This window comes from Eutrigla gurnardus (genome assembly GCF_963514095.1).
Source record: "Eutrigla gurnardus genome assembly, chromosome: 5".
NCBI lineage: Eukaryota > Metazoa > Chordata > Actinopteri > Perciformes > Triglidae > Eutrigla > Eutrigla gurnardus.
Genome location: NC_139919.1, coordinates 7886718 through 7905388, shown reverse-complemented (window position 1 = coordinate 7905388; position 18671 = coordinate 7886718). Strand labels below are relative to the sequence as shown.

At 40.6% G+C, this 18671-nt stretch overlaps 1 protein-coding gene across 2 annotated transcripts in view; it reads left to right on the top strand.

The window, feature by feature from the left end:
• The first annotated feature begins 922 nt into the window (after nt 1–922).
• The window catches only part of maml1 (mastermind-like transcriptional coactivator 1), a 29032-nt gene continuing 11283 nt past the window's right edge, over nt 923–18671 (top strand). The window contains exons 1-3 of one of the 2 annotated variants that reach the window (XM_084009537.1): nt 923–1267; nt 2187–2484; nt 15422–16795. In XM_084009537.1, the coding sequence (XP_083865663.1) occupies nt 2194–2484; nt 15422–16795 (1665 nt within the window). In that variant the 5' untranslated portion in view covers nt 923–1267; nt 2187–2193. Of the gene's footprint in view, nt 1268–1287; nt 2485–15421; nt 16796–18671 lie in introns of those variants that run through there. The other variant, XM_084009536.1, reaches the window with a different exon arrangement.

The window sequence follows — 18671 nt, the reverse complement described above, 5'->3', positions numbered from 1 at the left end:
ATGTTGTAAACACTTCAGAAAGAGTCGTCAAGGAAACCATTAAATGGCAAATGAACAGAAAAGCTACTGGAACTGAAACTAAGCTGGAAGTTGGTGGGACTTTGGTCTTTTTACTGATTGTGAACAGAGATCTGAACGAAGGGGGCGGGGCTTTTTCCGGTTCAGCAATGCATTCAATGTCAACATCTGTGTGTTTTTTTCTTCAAATTACCTACTCTGCCTTTAAATTTTGGAAGGTTAATCTTCTCTTATATTATTTGTTTGCTGGAATTTTCTTTCTACCAGTCAATATTACAAAGAAAATTACTTGTTGCTGCAGGATAAGGAACCATGTTGTCCTGAAACAAAGATCTTATCCTGGAGTTCATACCTCTTTTTAAAGAAAAACACATTTTACCTTTTGCCAGTTAATTCATTTGAATCCCTTTATAAATCAACATTTACAACACGTTACATCAAAACAGAAAACATATAGGCATCATAGTAAAATAAGGATAACATAACAGATATGATTCCATTTAAATCCAACATGGCAGCACATATTTTAACTGGAATTTAGGGGGGGAAACATAATAGAAAATAATAATCACATTTCTTCAGAAAATGAGCATACATACTACATGAGCACATTTAATTTTGTTTATCATTTGGATTGAGTCAAAGTACTTTCTCAATTCAACACAGGTTCAAATGAGAAAGTAAAAAGGTATACAACTTTACAGTTGACTCTTTAATGGTATGGTATAGTATATTATATTATATTATATTATATTAATAACCTAATCGTTAATCCCCGTTTGCCATTAGCGGGTATTCCTCGCTCTCTATTGACTGTTCTGGCTGTCAATCATTGAGAGGCGGGAGCAGGAACATTCCTCCTGTCGCTGATGGAAAAAAAGAGAAAGTTTCCAAGATGGCGGAGTAGCCCTGCCTGTCCGCTGGAAAACAATAGAAACAGCACCGAATGGACAGAGTTAGCACGTTCTAACTGAACGAACCCGCTGTAAAACTGTACATATCCCGACTCGGGCTCGGCCAGGTGGGGAGGAATATCCGCGCCGGGAACCTCGGGAGAAATTAATATAAAGTATGACGCTTTATCTAAACGTTTCTGGCTAGCCACCTAGCCTGCTAGTCAAGCTAACGTTAGCCTGTCTAACCCAAAATATAGTGTTAGCAGCTAGCGGCTAACGGCTACAAGGAGGCGGAGGATCAGCTGTTTGCTAGACAGATGCTGTAGGAAGCAGCGGACAGCAACACTTTCACAGTAAGTGAATTTAAATAAGCTTAAATTGTCTGGAAAGTCGTATCGTTTGTTTTCTCGCAAGTGATGGATACAAGTTAAACATAATGGGTTTATTAGCTGAGGAATTGCTCCCAAGTTTGTGAAGTTGTGAGGCAGCGCTAGCCAGCTAACTAGCTCTTCTTGCCCCGCTAACCAAGCTAACTACTTTTAATACTCGAACAAAAATAAAAGTTTCAGACAAGGTGGAGACCCGTTATGATACTCCCACGGAGGATAGCATTATCGCTAACAAAAACATGGAAGTGAAGTCAGAGGCTGAGGCGTGCTAGCTCCAAAACGAACCTAATTTAATGATAGTTTTTAAGGAATTTTCGACGCTCCAACTTTGATTTTTGAGTGGTGGAATGTTGCTAACTTCACTTAGCTCAAACGGAGTTCGTGTGATAGGGAGACAGTACACTATTTCATTCATTTGCAGATGGAAAGGTAGTGTAAATTATTTATTGACAAAAGGTTGCGAGCTTTGACTTGTTTTCTCACCGCAGGGATAAATCAGTTTTTTGATTTGGGTTTAAATTCGGGCGTAATGTGGCTCTAACATGACTCCGGTAGCTCTGCGTTTACACAGCAAGTTAAACAAGCTGTTGTATATAATGATCTTTTATAGTGTGTAAAATCAAGAGGCTCAATGGTATTGCACCAAGAAACCTTAAATTTCCTCTTCGGCAGTGACTGCCGCTGTGACTGAAGGCCATTAGCAAGACAAAGGTCGCCTCCATGGAGCCAGCACAGGAGTCTTTGTAAAGGGAGAAGGGGGGGTATAGACGCCCAGAGTGAAAAAAGAGCCAAATTCAGCATTTTATGGACGAAACCTGAGCCGGGGAGTTTTACTACAAGTCTTTATATTGATGATGGCGGATTTTGTTACACCGCGACACAGCGCGGTGATGGAGAGGCTCCGCCGGAGGATCGAGCTCTTCCGGCAGCATCACAACAGCTGCGAGAGCCGCTACGAGAACGCGACGCTGGAGCGTCTGGAGCTGGAAAGGCAGCAGACCTTCGCCCTGCACCAGCGCTGCCTGCAGGCCAAAGCCAAGCGGTCCAACAAGCACCGGCAGCCCCAGCCCAGCGGTGACCAGGCCGGACAGAGAGCGCAGGGTGGCGGCGGCGGCAGCACAGAGCTCGGAGAGAGCGGAGGGACGGCGGCGGAGCAGAGCCGGAACAGCACCCTGATAGCGGTGAGTCTGCACTGGACACAGACACGGTGTAAGAGCACAAAACACCACGGGCTGGTAGAGCATTCATAAACCACCTAGATGGAGAAATCTGACGGGTTTATGCACTTATCCTTATTTACTACTGCGAATACATCAGCAAAATCAGCAACGGCCCACTAGAGATAAATTAGTTTACACTTATTGTTGAAAGGAGTCTTTTGAAGGTCTCATTTCCTGTGTTTTAATTAGTTTGCATGGCAGAAGACTAACAAACACTTTTTACATTACACATTTTTGAAACACAACAACAGCACCAACTAAACCATCCTAATGTTAAATCAACACCTCCCTAAATAGCTTCAATAAATAGTATACATTTATCTTGACCATGGTAGGATGTTTTGGATTAGACTGCATTCATTTTAGCTAGATGAACCTGATAAACTGATGACTGTATGTGCTTAAATATATAGCAAATTATATTTAATTTTTATTTCAAATCTGTTTACTTCTTGGTTGGCCTTTTGGATGAAATTCATATTATTATATTAATATAATTGTATTATACGTCAGTGAATTTATGGTAAATGAATCACAAACATTCTATGGGAAATGGGACATTATTCATGACGTTTAGTCAGGTGTTGTTTTGTAAAAAATTGAAATTCACGGATGCACATTCTTATGCTTTGCCAGATTATTTAAGTTTACATTTAAGTGTGTAGAACTTGAAAGCAATAGAATATAAATTGTGGTTAGGTGTTTTATATGTTAGATAAGCATTGACCAGTATTTTCAGGAGACCTGAGACCACAATTTTGTTGAGATACATTCATACAGAGCGATTCATTAATCAAAGTACATTTTTGGCTTCATTGATAATCTAAAATAAATCCGAAAACGTGTCTAATGGCATGTGAAGGAATCTTGCTCTGTTATTCTGATGTGTGATTGAGCTTTTAAGATTAGATCATGAAATCCTGTGACTGCTAGTTGACTTCAGTGATTTCTTATGTCAAGAACAGGCTTAAAACACCAGCTAATGCCAGTATACACATCCAGCGGTGCAGCGAGAGGATGCCATTTTTGTTATAAAAGGACCGGTCCGAGTCTGAAGTGTGGTGCCACCACTGATCTGTAATAGGTCTGTAGTGTCAGTGGGTCCTGCCTCCTATAGCAATTTTGTGTCTCATTGGTTGTAATTTATTAATTAATTATTAATGAATTACTTTTTCAAGGTTCTTTATTAACCACATGCACAGATGAGTTGCAATGTAAAAAATGATAACAAAAACATGATAACAGCATTATAGATCGTCCATCAGCCGCCCTGCTCTCTAAATACCGTCATCGGCCATTGAAAAACCCATATTGGTCGACCACTAGTGGAGAGTCAGCCTTAGTTGAAATCAGACAGCCTTAGTGTTTGTTAATCAGAGCTGATCACACTGATTAATTGATGCCTCTGTGCACAAGCTCCTCGTGTGTGTGTGTGTGTGTGTGTGTGTGTGTGTGTGTGTGTGTGTGTGTGTGTGTGTGTGTGTGTGTGTGTGTGTGTGTGTGTGTGTGTGTGTGTGTGTGTGTGTGTGTGTGTGTGTGTGTGTGTGTGTGTGTGTGTGTGTGTGTGTGTGTGTGTCAGAGGAAGTGTTGTTTTGTGGCTATCTGGTCATGTGACATCTGTGGGTGCTTTAACAGACACAAACTGGACACCCTTACTCACTTCATAACTGCTTTAATGTCCTTAAGCAGGATGCCGAACCCCAACCAACTTTAGACTCCAACCCTTTTCCCCCTTTCTTTGAGCTGCGTTTAGCATCATTGAAGCTGATTTACTTTGCAGTTTTATAATGGTTGTTCAGCCTGTTGAAATGGGCACTGGGAACTTACAGTGGGCATTTATGCTTGTTTAAAAACATTAATTTATTACTTGAAGCCCTGTATATGTATCTGCTTAAATGTGCTCAGAGTGAACAATAAGTAGACCGTAGTTGTAGTATACATTGTTCTATTTACATTCAGTGATGTTTGTAAATACACACTAGGGGTGGGCGATATGGCAAAAGGATCACTATCCACGATCTTATCACAATTCTTTTTCATGTTGGTTTGTAAGACTATTTTGCAACTTACTGAACAGTACAACCAAACTAATGTCCCTGTTTTAAATAGCCATACCCGGTAACAAAACTGAAAGAACAACCATTAAAGCAACCATTTAGGACCATTTAGGCCAAAGTACCTTTTCAAACCGATTTGAATCAAATGTTCAAGTGCAATTCTGCAAAGTATGAACACGAACAAGAATTTTGACATGCTTTAGACTTGAATGAGTACAATCAGAGACTATTGCATAACTCCCAAAATGAACAGTGGTTTCAAAAGGTAAACAACAACACACAAGTAAAGTGCACTCTTGCTACATAACATTAAAACAAAATCTAACCTTGGTAGGAATTGTAACAGTCCGGTAGCTTATTAGACACAGATCCTCAGCAAAACCAGTCTATTCACTTTCTGTTTTTTTGTGGTAGCAGTATGTAACATTCTAATAAACATTAAAAATAGAGAATAGAAACAAACAGAACAAGACATCAATAAGGAAAAGCCAACTTCAAACAATATAAATAGTGCATGTTCCAGGCCCTTATGTGATGCTGTTTCTGCTACAAAAATACACCAAAAACGGAGAAGAGACACTGCATGTACATGAAGCTTGCGTGCTGTATACAAGATGTCCGTAATCCTTTTTAGCTCAGTGTAGTGGCGGAGGTACGGTGGCATATTAGGGCCACTGTAGTAAAAAAAAAACGGAGCCGAGAGAGGTGCGCAATTTTCAGAGAAAAAAGTTGCAAATTTTGAATGTGCACTGTAGCACGATAATAACTATCTCTCTGTAAAGGCAGATCGCGGAAACATTTGAGACATTTAATCGTTCACGATCTAATATCGTCATATCGCACACCCCTAACACACACCAATATATTCAGTCCAGTGGCATACAATTCTTAAACTCTATGAATATACTGACATTGGCCTTATATAAAGATTTATAATCTTGCAAGTCACATGTTGTCTATAAATCCATACTATGTGTATTCATCCTGAACCGTTTAGTATTTTACACATTTGTCTTTCATTCAGTTACTTACTGTGACCACCCACACTGTCAAAATACTACTTGCACAATTATAGAAATAAAGTCTCAAATTTCAACCAGAAAGTTTTGGCAGCACACCAGTTGTCAGCAGTAGCATGCTAGTCAGTTTAGCCCAGTTAGTTGAGCTCACTTGGAAGATATTTATGTCAAAACTTGCAATTAGTTAAACTAAAGTCTGTGGAATACACTTCAAACATACAATTTACGACCACATCACCCGAATGAGTCTATTGGTAGAACAAAACAAAAACAGACTGGATGGTGAGTACAAACTCTAACCCTAAAACACAGAATTAAAACACATGGTAGAAGTGTTTGAGCCCATTACAATGTGCCTTCATGTGTGCATTCAATATTATCAACAGTTAAGAGCCTTATTGGTGCTTTTTGGCCAGGGCTCCCTTTTAATCTCAATGCTTTATAATAATAATAATAATAATATTTTTTTCTTATTGACAATATGCCAGGATTTGTGTGCCTTAACTCTTATAGTATGGGCATTTTAATGTAACACTTCAGTAAGAATTAGGGCTACTGTTCCACCTGTGTGTGTGTGTGTGTGTGTGTGTGTGTGTGTGTGTGTGTGTGTGTGTGTGTGTGTGTGTGTGTGTGTGTGTGTGTGTGTGTGTGTGTGTGTGTGTGTGTGTGTGTGTGTGTGTGTGTGTGTGTGTGTGTGTGTGTGTGTGCGCGCGTGCGCGTGCGTGCGCACTCAGCTGTCAGGCAACAGAGGCGTGCAGTGTAAGAGTCCATAGTCCATCTGATAGTTGAGTGTCACAGCAGGTGAGGCTGCCAGGTGGATTAATCAGGTTTTAAACTGCAACTCAAGACATCAAAGAGGCTGCAGGTTTACATTCAAGCTGTAGTTACCTGTTTTAAAAGTACAGCTCCATTTTTTTTTTAATTAACCAAAGTATGTTCACACAATTTGTCGAACTGACCTACATAGAGAAATGCAACTAAAACATATCTGTTTTAGTATCATATCTGCAAGACTGCCCATTGCCCTACCTGCTCTGTCATCACCATCACTGTGATTGAATTAAAAATATAGTTGTTCTCATTTACATGTTTTTCTGTTTCTGTTGTCAAACAACTCAACCAGATTGAAACAGTGATTTAATTATAGCCCAACCATTGCATATAAACCAGCAATCATTTTCAAACTGCTGTACTGCTGATAAATCATGTAACCTTTTTATAATTGTGACTATAAATCTAGCAATGCAAAATTGCCATTTTAAATGTTAAAAAAAGCAAGAAGCCCTGCTAGCTGGAGCTGCTTGCACAACAAAATAATAATCGAAAATGGTATTGTGTGTATCAAGTATTTTCCTGGGTATCGATATCAACTTTCAAATTCTAGTATGATGAAAACCCTATTTAAAAGTATGGTAAAAGAACATTTGAAGCTCATCTCACCCATCCTTCACGTGGTAATGTGTTCAGTGTGATCTGGAAAACACAGCGGATATGTACATGGTTTGTTTACATGACATGAGTAGCGCTTGCTGTGAGGACGTGGTTTCTCTCTCTGCGGCCGAGGTCTCTGACATTAATTTCAAACAACCAGCTTCTCCTTTAAGTCCGGTCAGCTGGCCTCTTCATTACATTAAAGTGATGGTTCGGAGTAAAATGCACCCGAGGTAATTTCCACCATGACATCCAGCCAAATACCCCCTCAGAAGCATTTTTAGCGATGGTCAGCATTGGTCAAGATAGGGCGATCAGCCGAAAGGCTATAGTACAGAGAGTATATCTCATAAATTACCCCACTAATAATGCATGGAATGTTACCAAACTTCTGCAGTAGTACACATAGGGTCTGTACTCACAAAAGGAGGCATTTTAAAGTTTGTACGTGTACCTGATAATACAAGCATTTATAAAAATTCAGCGAAACTTTTTAATACTCTAGCGTGAAACTTGCGTCACGGCATCGGCTAGGCAAACACGGAAGTGGCGTCTACGCTGCGGTAGCATAGCAGCCAAGGATAGAAGCTATCAGGCAAGTGTTCTTTTAAATTAACTCCTGATGTACTTACAAACTTTCAAATGCCTCGTTTTGTGAGTACAGACCCTATGTGTACTACTGCAGAAGTTTGGTAACATTCCATGCATTATTAGTGGGGAAATTTACAAGATATACTCTATGTACTATAGCGCTAGTACTAAGCCATTCGGCTGATCTCCCTATCTTGACCAATGCTGACCATAACTAAAAATGCTTCCGAGGGGGAATTTGGCTGGATGTCATGGTGGAAATTACCATCACTTTAATTTGTTCTTCTAATACAATAACTTTGATTAACACATTCGCTATGCGTGTACATTTTACGACCACTAGCCTCAGCTTCAGAACACCGCAAGCATGGCGATGGAGACTGTATTTCTGTCTGTATCAGTGGAGGCTCATGTTGTAACAATACCTCAAACAAGACTAGGTGAAACCTCGTCAATGTGCTTAGTTGCAGATAAGATAAACTTCTCAACCTCAAAGATTATTTTGTCCAACACCACTCAAAATAAAACCCATCTCTCTCTATCGACTCAACCCGTCTCTACTACCTGCAGCCTGACGTTGATGACATGAACCAAGCACATGATTTCCTTCCTGTTTTGTTATTGTGGTGTTTGCAGCACTGCTGCCTTAGCACCGCTGTACGTCATACTGTGATATTTCCCCGTTAATAGTCTGCAATTTACAAATACTGGTTTCATACTGTCGGACATACCAATAAATCTCACACAGTGTTGTCATGACTAAATATCATGTTGGTGAGGAATTTCGGGTGGAGCCAGTGGTCGAGTTTTGCTAATGCTAGTAAAAATGCAAAGCCAACCAAGGCAGTTATTACAGTTCCATAGCCCCGTTATCTCCAACAACAACGTATCCAAAGAGCCAATTTATCACCTAAAGAGGAAGTTCACAATGCTTCTCTTAGAGTTTTGCTGTCTATTAGGGGTGAAGTTAGATGCTGGCTGCAGGCGTGCTGATGCTAGCTACGGCTGCTGTGCTAACGCTAGCTTCGGCTGCTGTGGGGGATTTAGCTTTCAGGCTCTGATAAACGGTGAACTCTTTAGCTTTTACAGGGCTCCAGACTAACTTTTTGCATTGGTTGCACTGGTGCGCCTAACTTTTTTTTTTTAGGTGCACCAGCACAAAATTTAGGTGCACCCACATTTTTCATCGTGTCGCCTTTAATGCCAAAAAGTCACCTTTTTATCGCTCTCCTTTTACATAATGACACCCCCTTATGGCCTAGGTTAACTGCAGCACCATCAGCACCCAGAGCAACCCTTTTCTCCAGCCAATCTGCACACTGATGCCCAAGCGCAGTAAATGCTTGCTTTGTGGCACAATAAAAAGATCATACAGGTCACTAGCCTATAGATTGCAAATGGAAAACTGTTTATGTGATCTTAGCCTAGCCTAATTATATTTTTACTTAGGCTATTCATTTTTAATATTAGGAATAGGCTACTATACAATTTCCTATTTATGATCTCTCATGCTGTAATGTGGGCCTTCAAACACTGTGCGTGTCCATGCTCCACCCGACATGTCCAATTAACATGTTGACCGGCCTCCCTTTATGCAAAATGCAGCAGTAGACAATAACGCACTCCTTCGTAGAGACGTCTGTGTCGCCGTCAGTCATGAATGACGTGTACGTGGCGTTTCCAACCTCCGCAGCTGTCTTGATCTTTAGTGTGTCGGCATTTTTTTCATCAGAATAATTTCGGACTTAAATTTAGTGAACCGCAACTCCTCCTTTGCAATATTGTATGCGACGTTGAATTTTATAATAATTTCAGATTCCTCAGCGGACCTGATCGATACAGCCTGACGCTGAAATGCAGCTGGATGAGGGGCCACTTTATTAACACACTTATCACGGCATGCAGTATGCTTTTTGGACATATTGCGCTTTTTCAATGTCTCGATGCGAAATGTTGTTGACTCCTCCACAAACGCACTATTACCGGCCAAATGCTGACCGCACTCCCGACAATAAATGCAGTGCATTGAGTCCCTTTCTTCATCGTACATCAGCCAGGGAAATTGCTTCAACCAGTCCTGTCTGAAGGCATATTTTTGGGCTTTTTAATTAGTCTCGGGGCGAGGCTTTCTGCCTCTCTTCATTTTCAAAGAAAATCGAAGCGCTCAGCGTCGAAGCGCTCAGGAGTACCTGCTCAGCTCGCTCGCATTTTCAAACTGACACAATTTACAGCAGTGAAAAGGACCACAGCCAATCAGAGGCAAGGACCCGCCCGAGCTCTGTCTCTTATTGGTTTAGACCACGATACCGTTAGGAGAACATAAAGAGATGCTGCGCTTATGATTTTTTTTTTCAACCGAGCAGCGTTAGGTGCACCAGTGCGACCTACAATTTTTTTCAGTCGCACTCATAAAAATTTTGGTCGCATATGCGACCAAAATGGTCGCACTCTGGATCCCTGTTTTAGATTCACAGAATTCTGTGTGTTCTAGATGTGTAGACTTTGCATTTCACATACAAACTGCAGTGAGGGATGTCCTTGTGTCCGTGTCAAGTCTTGAATGCGACTCTTTCTGCTGCTCTGATTCCCTCAGACGACTGTTAGCAGCTTCATGAGCAACGCACCTTGGTGACGTAGTAGGTCTACATCACTCGACTGAGCAATGGTGCAACCTGATTAGTCAGAAACTTACTTACTCAGCCACAGAGCCACTCATAGGGCTGCCCCTTTAGTCCAGCCAAAAAGGCACCATGTTTTTACCTTTTACTTGAGTCTGACCATGTCTGTATATCCAGTGTTTGGGCTAGTATCAAATCTTACTGATATGAGGACTAGTCCAACCTGGTATGTGGTTCAGAGTCGTTGTGAATCTCTCAGCAGGAGCAGACTGACAAACACTGATTGGAGTCCTGAGAGGTGACTCAGTACAGAAACCCCCCACCGCCCCCTCACAGCTGACTCATCAGTGTGTGTGTGTGGGTGGGTGGGGGGGGGGGGGGGGGGGGGTACTAACAGTCAGGAAACGCCTCGCTGTGTTCCATGTCGACAACGTGCTACATGTCGCCCTCATAGAGCTGTGATTGACTTCTCTCAGTAGTGAAGTAATTTACTGCAGGCACTAATATCAATATTAAATGTTTTCACAACAAACCTTACGAGAGCCCAGCTAATATAACCAAAGTTCAGAGACAGATAATTGTAAGCAATTATATAGATATATAGATATATAGATATAGATGTATAGAGGAAAAGGTGGTATCTAATCCAATTTAATATATCAGTGGTAATATTGCAGATCAAGTAGTAATATAGATTACTAAAGTATAAAGTTCTCTGGATTATAATATAATTGATATTTGCAGAATATTCATTATAACGCTTATATTGTGATAAGGGATTTTATCTTTATCGCCCAGCACCAACATAATGGAGCATTTTCTCTAATTTCACATAACATAAATAAATATTTTTCACAATAAGAAATAGTTGGGACAAAGATATTAACTGAGTGAAGATATTTAACCTTTTCTTTACAATAATTATTTTTAAATTTATATTTATATTTAATCAAACTTTCATATGAATGATGATTCAATTAAATATGCATTGAAAAAAGGTCAATATGGACCAATAAAGCATCTTATAAAATATTACATTATACAATATGTACACTGATTGCGATTTCTTTGTGACAATATGTAATATCAGCCTGCTGACACATCATTCTGTTCAAGGAAGGCTTTACAAGCACAAGGAAGAATAGACATAACAAAAAAAACAAAACAAAAAAACAGTTAAGGTCAAATAAATACAATGACAGAACCTTAAAACAAGAATATCAGTGCAAGAAACAAAGTGTTCATGCTGGAAGAATGCAATCAAACTCTGATAAGCTGAGGCAAATACACTGGATATTTGGGATTTTTGTGGCAAAACCAGAGACAAAACTTTCAGTATGACTCACTCTGAAGATATTTAGAAGCCTTTTTTAATGTAATGTTAAATATGCAGACTTGTTTTTCTATCTAAAACCACAACAGTATCTTCTGAACAGACTCACCTTGGCTTTATTCAACATTCTCTAAAAAGCCTTTCCTTTAAAAAAGAAGAAAAAAAGACTGTTTTAGCAAGTTAGTGACTGTCATGTCATTTTAACCTCTGTCTCTCTGAATTAACTGTATAATCGATTTTAAAAGAAACCATGACTGGCCACTAACAAGATCACAGAAACTCAGTCAAACAACTTCTTAAAAAAATAAATGTCTTGTGATTTAAGTTGGTCATTAAGGTTGAAAAATACTGACAAATCAAATATTATTTTCAAACATTCTAATTAATTTAAACAGTCACCGCAAATATATTCAGTTTACAATCAAACTCACTCTTTTCTTTTTATGGAGAGTTAAAAAATCCTAAAATTTGCAGTTGTTGTGATGTGGACGAGTTTGTCAAACAACCTCTGTTGCTTTGCCATTCTCTCTCAAACAGATGCATGCCTGCACTGCTGTCTGGTTCTCACTGCAACAACGATATTTAAATAACAAATATTAAAGATCCTTTAATTTTTTGCTGAACATATTTACATGTGAACATATTGTTTGGGCTCCCTTATTTATTTGGAAGAATTGACAGAATTGGCTGCCAATTTCTGAAAATGTTTGCCAATTTTAAACTGTTTAGAACAAAACAAATTGTTTAATCTAATCAAATAATCTGCTGCAATCTATCTTTGTTGGCCTTTGGCATTTCAGCAACCTTTTCACTGTGGTATACTCTCCATCTTGATGCTCAAAAAGGGAGGCATTTGAGAAACATTTCATTAAAAAAGTAACTAACTATACCTGATTGATCACTTTATTGACATTTTTAGGATTTATTAAAATTCAAAAACGTAAATAGAAGCTTCAAATGTAATACACACACACACACCACTAGTTCTGTCGCCATGGAAACAAGGAGGAGCAGTCAGACTGGTATTTCAGGTTGAAGAAACCAAGTGAGTCACCAGTTTCTTTTTCCTAGGGGCAGAAACTCTCTTCACTTTTTTCTTTTGGTTCCCAGTCATCTTTATTTGCTTGGCAATCACTTCAGCAAGTTGTAATTATTTTCACAATTTATTCATTGAACATTGAGTCTATATAATGTCAGGAAAAAGTGTCACAAGTTCCTAGAGTTCGTGATTTTCTACCTTAAATCATTACTGGATTATCAAAATTGTATTTTAACGAATATCAACAGATGTACATGACTGCACATAATATTAAATATAACAAAAGCATCAGGTCTGACCTTTTAGATGAAGGTAAACTCACATCCAAATAAACAATTCAAAGACCCAGAGGCACTGGCAATATAATTGCCAGGTTCTAAATGTTGCTACTGACTCACTTTAATGGTGAAATCATAAGAAACGAGTAGAATCATGGCATTAGTGTGTAGGAAATGAAAAAGTATGCACACAAAACCGCGTTTTTAATTCTAAAGTTGCAGTTAGATTTTTATTCAGTCGTGAAAATGTAGAATTGTTTTGTACACTTCCTGCAGGAAACATTGAACCTAACTATTTTTTCCTATTAATTTAACATTGTTCTAAAGAAATTTTTTTTTTACTGCCTGATTTAATGTAACATTTAATTCACCCAAAACAAATAACAAAAATTGTCACAAATCTGTGTTCAGACTGTGGGGATGTCTTACCTGAGTTAGGTGGTATTCTGCAAACACAGTAAGAAAGGCTTCAGATCAAGCTGATGCACAGCTAATGACGCCCTTGTAACTAAATGCAATGCATACACAATCATTAAAAGGCTTTAATAGACAACAGCATTTAAAACCGTTAATTTACTAATTCATTAGCCCACTGTGATTAGTAACATGAATGTAGGCTCCTTAATCTAAAATAACCTTGAATAGGTTAACATATCTCATGTTTGGCCATGTTTTGGTTCACTACTACTACTAGTAGTTAGGGCACTATGAAATCCTTTTTTAATTTTTTCCAGATTCCGTTTAATTTTTTCCTAAATTCTGTGTTTTCCATTTTAATTTTTCGAAATTCTGTATTTTCTGTTTTCAAATGGTGTCTAATCATGTGGTTGATGAATCAAAATTAAGAAATTTACTGAAGAAACATTCCAGTAGTTCTAATTCTAATCCCTTGTCATTCAGAGACTATGTATGTGCAATCATTTATGGAGGAGTCTTAAAGGAAAAGTTTGGAATTTTGGACATAGGACCTCATTTCCAACTTACCCGAGGTGATATAGGTCGGTGGAGACCGTTTTCAGCACAATTGGTCCAGTCCTTATAGTTGCACAAGTCACTGTTGCTAAACTGGTGTTGAGCTAGCGCACGTCAACGGTAACATCCACCCTGTCACTAAAAACAGCTTTAACTGCTCCGCAGAACACCCGAGACAAATGTATTATGACGTCGGACTATCGATGTACATGTCAGTGTTGGTAGAATAATTTTAGAAATTAAACCAACCTTGCATTTTCAATAATAAAACATTTTGAGGGACTAGTTTCTCAGCAGCAGTGGAATTTTACTTTGCGTGTTAGTAGTAGTGCGTAAAAACGAAACCTAAGCGCCCTACAGTCGTGACAGCTAGTACTCGTAGCAGCGTTAAAAACATTTTTTAAATTATTCTACCAACACTGACATGTACATCGATAGTCCGACGTCATAATACATTTGTCTCGGGTGTTCTGCGGAGCAGTTAAAGCTGTTTTTAGTGACAGGCTGGATGTTACCGTTGACGTGCGCTAGCTCAACACCAGCTTAGCAACAGTGACTTGTGCAACTATAAGGACTGGACCAATTGTGCTGAAAACGGTCTCCACCGACCTATATCACCTCGGGTAAGTTGGAAATGAGGTCCTATGTCCAAAATTCCGAACTTTTCCTTTAATATACCACCCACTTTTTGGGGATATGTCGACCTTTTCGAGAAGGTGGTTGAAGGAATTAATGGGAGATGCTGTGTTCAACAAGTCAAACAATTCCGCCACCGATTGCATTAATCAGTAGTGTGCACAGCTGCATATAGCAATATTACAGCGATATTCATTTCCATCATTCCCCGCAGTTGGTGAAAGAGTGTGAATATCAGCTGATGTGGAGGCAGTTCTGAATGTTCCCATCAGATCCGGTGTTGTCGTGCTGCCTTAGAGTGAACAGATCTGATCTGCTGACTGCTCTGAGGAAGCTCTTTGTTATCCACATTATGTAAGCCTGCCTGCAGCTGATTCTATTATGGCAGCAGCTCAGAAGCTTTTTTACTCTCAACGTCTGCTGGCCTAGACATTAACTTCCCATTCAGCTGCACCGCCCCCTGTAGCTGGAAAACTGCACCTGCAATACATTGAAATAGAAATGTTGTCATGATGCAACAGCTTTGTTACTCAGCACTCCCAAATAAGTATATATACTCATTTTGTGTCTAAATTAAGACAGTGTGAACCTAGAACTGGAATAATTGCAAAATAATTTAGGAATTAATTGAGCGGTAAAATTGATCAGATTAGTCTTCAAATATTTTTAGAATTGACTAATCAATGGTTGTAAAAGCAAAATGTCAAACATTTACTGGTTTGAGCCTCTCAGATGTGAGGTATTGTAATTTTCTTTTGAATTGTAAACTGAACTAATCTTTTGTGGGTGTGTGTGTTCATTTTTGTAAGGATTCAGTTTGTTGCTCAAAGACACTTCAGCAGGTCTAAACCCTCTATCTCGGATCGTTTTGGTACGGTAATGACCTGCTTTTATTAATTCTCGTGATTGTGTTTGTTCTTTCAGCTACAGGAGACGGTGAAGCGGAAGTTGGAGAATGCTAGTTCTCCACTGGGCAGAGATCAAGTTAACGGTTTCGGTGATGGCTTCCCCCCGAATAAGAAGGCCTGTCTGGACAACGGCACCACCAACGGCTCCCCACTGGACTCCAAGCTGGGGATCTGTGACTCTCTGAACTCTAACGGGAGCCATGGGCCGGTTGGAGAGTCAACGGATGGTGGTAGGGAGCCAAGTTCAGACTTCCATCGGAAGGAGATGAAGCAGGAGCCCGATGACATCCTGCCCATCATGCCGCCCTCTGGAGGAGGAAACAACAGCCTGTTCCCTGACCTAAACCTCAACGAGCAGGAGTGGACGGAGCTGATGGAGGAGTTGAACTGCTCTGTGGCTTACGAGGACATCCAAGACATCCTCAATGATGGCTTTGAGGACCGCAAAGACCCTCTGGAGCTGGCTCCAACTCCAGGTGGTTCGGGGGTGGTGGGAGGAGGAGCCGGAGGAGCAGCAGGTGGTGGAGGAGGCCAGTCATCCCAGGGTCTGCTTCCTCCAGATCTGGTTAGCGTTAAGACTGAGTTTTCCCCGTCGTCAGTGGCTTTTGAGCAGGACTCTCGCACCGGCTCCCCCCATGTCAGGTCCACCTCCTCTGGGCCACCTCCTCACCCCACCAGCTCCCCCGTCGCCTCGTCCTCCGCCTCATCCCCGGCTCTCCCCCCAACCCAGCCAGCTCCTCCTCCCAGGCAGCTTCAGCCTCCCCCCAACCACCTTCTCCCTCCGGGCCCCCCAGTTTCCAAAGACCTGTCTCCTGCCCAGCAGCTCCAGCAGCTGGCTGCCCAGCAGCAGAGAGCCCAGCACCTCCACGGCCAGATGCAGCACAAACAGCCACAGCCAGGGGCCAAGTTCCATAACCAGGGGCCCCATTCCCACCCCCCGCCTTGGCCCCAGATGGCCAACACCTCTCAGAGCCCGCTAGGGGGAGCGTTTGGTATGGACAAGCCCACGAGTCCCTCCCTGTACCCACAGGACTTCAACCCCAATGGCCAGAAGCAGCTGCTGATGCCCGGTCAGCCCAATAAAGGCCCTTCCAAGGCAGGGGCAGGCAGCTACATGCCAGGGCCCACTGGTCACCCCAACATGATGGGTCACCCGACGTCGGGACCGCCTCTCAGCCATCCGCCGGCGCCAGGGGCTCAGGCCTCCGCTGCCATGCTGAACTACAACAACACCAAACCTCTGTCGCACTTTGAGGCGGGGCCCGGACCACCAAGGCCACCCAACACCCAGAGCCAGAACAAGGCGGCCCTGCTGACGCTGCTCCGACAGCAGCAGCAGATCAAGCAGAAGAACAGCATGAACTTCCGTCAGCACATACCGCACACACAGGTAAGAAACTCACTCACTGTGAACCGCAGATACCCTGTGACTACCGCAGTTACTGCTACGCTGACTTCTAGTTGACATTGTTGTTATTTCAGTAGCCTTTTTCAAGAGAAATGTCAAATAAAAAATTACGTTAACAAAACGGGAAACTTTAAATGTTGAAAATGTACAAGCCATCTACCAGCTAATATTATGAGTGGATGACTGTAAAAAACGTTATTGCATTTCTTAAATTCGAGCTGAAATGAAAAATGCCTTTTCAACCCTTTAAGATCATATCCACAGTCCTATTGTTCACCTATTTAACAATATATGCTCAAAAAAATACAAAACATTATGAACATATGTGAGTATTTGTTATATCAAAATCCAATGTTTTTTTCTTCATGGAAAACCAAACATGACTCATGGTTACATTAGCTAGCTTTTAATGTGAATTACGACGGGATACAGAAGATACATACTATGGAAATGCTCAACTTAAAATTATGTAATTTATTTAATTTAAGCATTGAGGTTCATTTGTGACCTTAACTTTGATAAAATAATATGAATGAGTTCATATTATTTTATCAAAGTTAAGGTCACAAAGGTTAACTTGACTTTATTTTTTATATTAAAGTAGCTCAACAGCTGTATAATATTCACATTTGTGATTTTGGAATTGTGCACTCGCCATACATCTTATAATATCACTGCTACTGGTTTAAATGTATAGTGTGAAAGAGAAGGCAGTTTTCTGTAAATGAAAAGTGTTCAAAGGCAAAAGATGGTTAATTAATCATAATGGTAATCCACCCAGTTTCGTTACTATGTATAATAAGCCATAATCAGACAGGTGTATTATTATATCTGTGTGGAAGAAAAGTACATGACATCTCCAAATGATACATTTTTTGACGATTACGCAGTAAGAATACATAACATCCGTGGGATAAAAAAGGTTGATAATGTTTTCTGGAGTTGACTTTCTCAGCAAGAGATGCTAACTGTAGCATCCATGCTAACATCACAATGCTACAATGGACTGATCTGAGTGTTGCTGTTCTGCTTTCATAACCAGGCAAGCAGCACATTCCTGGACTAACACACACACACACACACACACACACACACACACACACACACACACACACACACACACACAGGCCTTCATACCAATTCATTCCCCAAATCTGAATAAGTTCTGCAGATCGTTTCTCTAAAAAGTGTTATACTAATTCTTAGGATAATGAACAGGACGCATGTGCACATTCATATTAAATGTGATCTATATAGTTGGCTTCTGAAAGTATCTCATGAATAAACCCTGTTCCACACTCCCACATAGCTGTGGTGGACTGATGTATGATGGAGTCTGAACAATGAGAGTCTGTTGCAGCAGCAGTCTCCTGCTGGCTGATTCAGTTTGGACAGAGTTTTGGCTTTAGAAACTCTGTAGCAAAAGAAAGGAAAAGAAATGTAGCTTTCTTTAAATCCAATAGATTCATTGTCCGCATACAGGATGCATGGGAGCAACTATATGTCACTTTTTTACGGAGCAGGACAGAACTGGCTGCCAGAGTCTTTCTTCATAGTGTTTAACTGTAACTTGGCTGAACCAAGTGACGTCGCTTTTAAGATTTACAGTGTTTTTCTGCTAATGTCCCCTTCAGACAAGGAAACAGCCCTGTGGATCACAGCTTTATGGCACACTCACACTAGGCAATCTGTACCATGCCCAAGCATGAGCCCACACTTCCTCAGCCCTGGCACGGTTTGGAAGAGTTGTGCTTCGGCATGGTACAAACAAGCACGGGTACGCAACGTGGACATGACGTATAATCGATAGGCCCTGTCGCTCATAATCGCTCACTGCACCACTCAAATCGACATAAAA